At 45.2% G+C, this 6,000-nt stretch overlaps 1 protein-coding gene across 3 annotated transcripts in view; it reads right to left on the bottom strand.

Annotated features, from left to right (window-relative positions):
- Positions 1-5,515: 5,515 nt before the first annotated feature.
- The window catches only part of LOC144163267 (receptor-type tyrosine-protein phosphatase T-like), a 197,181-nt gene continuing 196,696 nt past the window's right edge, over positions 5,516-6,000 (bottom strand). For all 3 annotated transcript variants that reach the window (XR_013320874.1, XM_077694146.1, XM_077694147.1), the window contains one exon: positions 5,516-5,749. Coding sequence is in view for 2 of the 3 variants with exons in the window: in XM_077694146.1 (XP_077550272.1) it covers positions 5,672-5,749 (78 nt within the window). In the remaining variant the exon portion in view is untranslated. The remainder of the gene's footprint in view (positions 5,750-6,000) is intronic.

Raw genomic sequence — 6,000 nt, 5'->3', positions numbered from 1 at the left:
GAGGGCGGAAATGACCGTATAGTGTTGCTGAGAAGGATGCGTCGCTTGCGTATTCAACAGACAACGATGCGACGGGCTCGGAACGGCTAGAGATTGCATATGTGCACGCAAACATTGTTTGCGGAGTAGGAATTCGCCTACAGCAAAAAGGGCTGCACGGCCAGCCAGTAGGAGTAAATATTGGAGCTTCGCATTCGTTTTATGCGAATGAGCTGTCAGTCGCAGTCACTGTAGTGCCGATTTCAATTTCAATCTCAATTTATTTCTCTTCCCAGGAGCAAAGGGCTCGGAAATAGAAGCTCTAGTGAGCTTGACAATGTTCCCGAGCCCAACAGAGTATGGCAGCATGCATTTACAACAATGCAATCACAATCTTGCGTGTTGCAAAAAAAAAGAACATCCCTGTGGTTAATCGACCAGATTTAGGGGAAATCCCCAAGGTGTAGTAAGTATAGCTTTCCTTTTTTGCTGTATGACTGCCTTAAGGTGGTTGTCAAGCATTCCTTCGCAGAAACGTACTCCACCTTGGGGATTTCCCCTCAATCTGGTCGATTGACACCTGTCCATCACTTCGAGTTGTTGATGAATTCGCTCTCGCGCTTCCAACGATTTGCCTCCTGGTTAGCTCAGCTTGTAGAGTGACTGCTCCGGTTAAGCGGTGGTACCGGGTTTGAATCCTAGACCAGGACGAATTTTTCAACTGCGAAATTCTAGAAAGCTGTACAGCTTTCATTTGTAGCCGTATGGCTGCATTGAGGTGGATGTCAAATTTTCCTTCGCTTCACATCCCTATGGTACACAGCATTATACAATCTTAAAGAAAAGGAAGAGATCGGTATAACAAATTGAGCAAACAGAGAAGTGCATGACAGCGCAAATGTAATAAGACAGTTTTAGAAGAGCAACACTAAAAAATGCAACAATTCAAATTCAAATTCAAATTGAACAATTCAATTAGATGCAACAATCACAAAGAGCAAAAAATACACGCAATGAAAACATCAATCTCGAAAAGAAATTAAAAAAAAGAGGTGAATGCATTTTGTTATGGCTTCAAGTTTATGCAAAAGAATACAGGTGCGATAGGGAGCATGAACGAATATCTAATCCATTTCTCGCTAAGCCGTATAAAAGTGAAGGAAGGTGTGACGCAGCATTCGGGTGCCGTAATTGGTCCTAGGCATCCTTATGAATTTTTAGTGTAGCGCAACGTAAGATAAACTATGAAGGGCCTACATATATTGCCGTAGCAGAGGGACAGGCCGTGGCTGCAGGCACTCGCGTAGTGTGACTCTCGGAAGACGAGAAGCTGGTTGTAGGTGGCTGTTTGGTAGAGTAGGTTGTCGCGCATGTGTGAGGAATATAGGTTGTGGGGTGGCTTTCCATAGAATAAGTTTGCAGCATCGCTGTGTCATTCTGAGCTGCTTTATTAAAAATTTCATTATTAAAACATTTTCATGAGTTTCTGCCATGGCCCAAGAGATGGCGCTAGTGTAGAACCGCTCATCCGCGATTCGCAAGAGGCCGTGCGAATGACAGTGGCAGGAAGAATACCACTTGCACGTCGAAAGGTACTTCCGGAATCCCTCGATTAATTCGCAACATTACGCGTACCCCCGGACACGAGGGACTGCCGGGTAACAAGGCGGTGAGCAGGCGAGCGTGCGACTTCACTCACCACCTCCCTGTGACCGACGCCTTACGATACCTTAGCACCACTACGTGGAGTGAATACCTAGGAACTGCCAGAAGAGAGCGGGCTACATATCCAGTCGCGCAACGCGAACTACCGGCAACTAAAGCCCAGATGCTACGTAACATTCAAACGAGCCTTTATACATCAATCTTGTTGGGCCTAACAACAAACATAATGCCGAGCAGGCCTAACAACAAACCTAATGCCGACATGATGCGCAGTTTCAGTCCCATGAGCAGGAGCTATTTGTTCGGTGCAATCTTCGGCTGCAAGCACTGGCGGCAAGGCCAATGCCTTTTCACCACTGTCCTTCCTTGCAGGACCTTGGTCATTTATTTGTTCACAGAACAGTATTGCACATCACTGTGTGTTCTTTTCTTTTTTTCAAGGTTTTTCGCCTCCAGAGGCTGGCGGACGCCGCAGGTAACAAGACGAATTCTTTTGAGGCGACCATTAATTTTTATGATGCCAGTGCTGTTTGATGCATAAGCTGTTTGTTATATCAGTGGTCTGCAAGCAAGAAGTGTTGACAAATGCAATGGAAACTACACAAAGAGCTTACGCTAGGCAAACGCTTCATAAACTCGAATATTTGGGTCCCTCACACAGCTCAGAGGTTGAAGGTGAAAAACCGAACCAAAGGGGGGCTGGGGCATGCCCTCATTGAAACAAGACCAGGAGGATATGGGTCTACTTAGTGGCAGAACTAACCATTTGCATCACTGTTGGGTTTGATAAATAAAACAAGGATGACGTTGAGAAGGTGGTATAGCTCACTAACGCCAAGCATGTTCAGTATTCTAACTTCAAGGCACCCTGCAACACTCTTTGAGCAGTGCTAGTAAACCTGTGCTATGTTTATCATACACTGCCAGGAATACCTGCGCCAAATATCACACGGCTACGTGAAGCGGTGAGCGCGCAAATCGCTGTGAAATACGCGGAAAAACCAACCGCGCTCTCTTCAATTTTCCTCATTATGCTCTTCTGTCATGGCCTAAACGACGTCATTGAGGCCATGGCTGCCTATTCGCTGTCGGTGGTCAACTTCGCGTGGATACAAGGACCACATCATGGCCCCCTGCTCCGATTCCTTCGGGAATCCGGGGTGTATCTATACATTTAGTTCCCCCTTATGCTGAATAGCAAACTTCCGCAATAAAAAAAAAAACTTCGCGGCTTATTTGTCGCATTTCCTGTGACGATCCGCCGTCGTCGCCGCTGCGTACCAACCTCTTCTATGCCTGAACCTGTACGAACAGTTTTGCCGTTTCCTTTGTGTTTTGAGTGCGCACGGAGTGTGAGCTATGAGCTCAATACTCCCCTTTCAACGACACCATTCGACAACAAACGTTTAATTCAAAAACGCCCTACCAGCCCCAGCGCTTGCTTGCGAGGAGGCAGCCATGGCGGCTTTTTTGTAGCACCAGAGCGGAAATAGACCCCTCCACGTTGCGGAGAAAAGGAGAACACTCCCCGGCATATTATATATGGAAGGCCGCGGAAAAGAACGCCGCGAGCCGCCCCCTCTCCGGGAGAGGGCGCGCAGCTTTCGTCGCGTTGTCCGTGGTCGAGTTCAGAGGGAACAATTATGCGCAATTTCTCATCGCGCGTGGTTTCGGTGATAGTGAACGGATGTTAATTATTCTTGCGGGAGGAGAATGCTGGGACAATAGACTTTACCGCAAAATACATTCCGAGTAGTCGATGGTAACTGCTGCAGGGCCCCTTTAAGGGGGGTACACTACTTTTAAAACAGCGCCCTTTAATTTTTAAGCAAACTTTGTGAAACTTGCCAGTCTTGCTGCTTTTTTCCCCTTATTTCAGAAATGTCACTTTTTTAGTCTGTGAATTAGTTCCCGTACTAATTAGTGGTAATTATTCATTTTTGGAGGAACCATATAGACAAGAACTTTCACTTTGCACTGGGCGCCGCCATTTTTTGACGACCGGTGCGCCAGCTGGCGGGCATTTCTTGGGGACTGCGTTGCGAGCAGACGATGCCGCAGTCACACGCTGTTGTTCCGTGCCGTGCCTGCGTATCAGACGTCCCAGTGGCACCAAAAATCGGTAAGTGTCATTTATTCGGTATGTAAGCAGCGCGAAGTTGAACAGTGCTTTAAGGAGAACGTTCAAAACGTCCGAGAGCTGTCAGGTTTGCCCGTGAATTCCGTTCTCAGCCCGCTAAGGCGGCGTGCCACCCTACGCACACTTTGTCCTCACGGGGGTTGCCTGTGAGGTTACGTTTCGCCGCGCCAGCAGGGCATTCTATGTTCATTTTATTGACGGGAAGCTAACAAAAATCAACCCGACACATATATGCTGCAGCACTGGTACGCGAAAAAGGCGAGCCGAAAGCGAAATAGTAGCGTCGCGGTGGCGGAGAACGCCCGGTCGCGTCGGTAATTAAAGTGCTGTTGGTGGTTCCCACCCACCACTGAAACGCAAAAGTTCTTTAGAGCAAGCAGACGGCCGTGAAATCTTGGTGTACCTAATACGTTGCTCTTGTGTTTGTAGCAGAAAATAGTGTTATGCGGCGGCAAATATGTCTCCTGCGAGGCTGCGAATGCCTGCTACGCACGCTCAGAAGTCAGTGGTTTGGTACATTCAGCGAATGCCTCTGATCGCGGGGTAGGGCAAATTTATAAGCATGGCATCCTGCTGCCGGTGCGCGAACTTGAGTCGGTTCTTAAACCAGGCCACGATATATTCGATTTGCCTGTGCAGGTCGTAGACGTTACATGCTCATAAAAGTAAAATATCTTTTAACAATATCTGCCGCCGCATAACATGCTTATAAACATGCGTAACATGCTCACAAGAACGTTTGCGTTTCAGCGGCGAGTGGGAACCGCACAGCAATTTAATTACCGACACGACCGGGCGTGCTCCGCCCGGCCATGGGTGTTCATGGGTGTTATTGGTTTCATAAACCTTCAGCACATGTGTTCATTGGTTTTATTTGCATCTGTTCACCACTACAACATATGTCAGACGTACAACCGTTTACGGCTTTTGTTTCATAGCTTTCTGGTTTCTGAATTCAGTTACATGTCTTCTTCATTACCTTCACCTCTGAAATAGCTTTGTCTGTTGGTTTGTTTATAGTTACAATAAATGCCAGATGATCAATAGTTAATTGCTTTTATTCCATAGTTTGTTGGTTTTACACACCAATTACGTGTATTTGTCACTTATATTTTTTGTGAAATATTTTGTTTGTTTGCTCCACACGTCACCTGTCAGACGTGCACAAGTTTATTGTTATTTTGATCAATGTATTTCATTGGTTATCTAAACCAATTACAGATACTGTTTATTCATTTTACTTGTGAAATAGTCTTGTTTTTAAAAACTATTACACATGCCTGACATGTAAGAGTTTGTTGCTTCTCTTTCATAGTTTATAGGTTGTGTCAATGGTTTATTCTGTTCAGCAGTTTTACTTTTTAATGTTCATTTGTTCACCATAAAGACAAAATATGCCAGCCATGTAATAGTTTAGCGGTTTTATGTCGTACTTCATTCGGTTTTAGTGCTATACCCAGTGGTATTTACAAATAATTTGTTTTACCTCCTGTGCTGTTTGTTTGCTTTATCCGCTGTAATGTTCACATGTTGCGAATAAAGCTGAACCTTGTTTCAGAGCACACTGTCCTTATTAGTCTGCTGCCATACTGCCTACAATACCCGAGACTAAGGTTTGATTAGCTGAATTCGCACTCTTATTTTTTGCTACTTATTTTACTTCTGCATCCACAGCACGTGTCAGACTTCTGTAAAAAAATTATCCCGGGCTATCCACCAGACAAAATGCAATCGTATTTTAAAATCTCTTTATTTTTTCTGAACGAACACTGTAGTCAGTAAGCACATTCTGTTGGGAAGAATACTACTTTTTCACAAAGTGTTGATTGCGCGCGCGGAACACAGCTAGTGCTACAGGCGGCCCCTCTTCAATTCTTCACGATGGTGTCACTGCCTGAAGTTAGCGTACATCTCAAAGTTATCCAGGTAGGCGATGGCTGCGTCGTAGCAGAACTTGTACTGGTCCTGAAATATGGAAAAGGTTGTTGTTCTTTCCAAGTGCCAACTGTATTTAGAAACAATCAGTGCTCTGTATGAATTATAATTACATCTCCACTGTAAAAATAATCAAAAACCCCTCAATATTAACTTACCAAACAAAAAGCTTGTACAAGCATTGTTTCTTTTGTGCACACGGGAGCAGGAAACAGCACGAAAACCTTGCACAGAAAGTGAAATTGGTTTTTGTGCTGGAGCAACATCCATGAAATTGCACA

The sequence above is a fragment of the Haemaphysalis longicornis genome, unplaced genomic scaffold, assembly GCF_048455015.1.
Source record: "Haemaphysalis longicornis isolate Haplotype H1 unplaced genomic scaffold, Haemaphysalis longicornis Haplotype H1 scaffold_12, whole genome shotgun sequence".
Taxonomy (NCBI): Eukaryota; Metazoa; Arthropoda; class Arachnida; order Ixodida; family Ixodidae; genus Haemaphysalis; species Haemaphysalis longicornis.
Note: the sequence above shows the minus strand (reverse complement) of the source record. Positions and strands in the feature narration are given on the sequence as shown.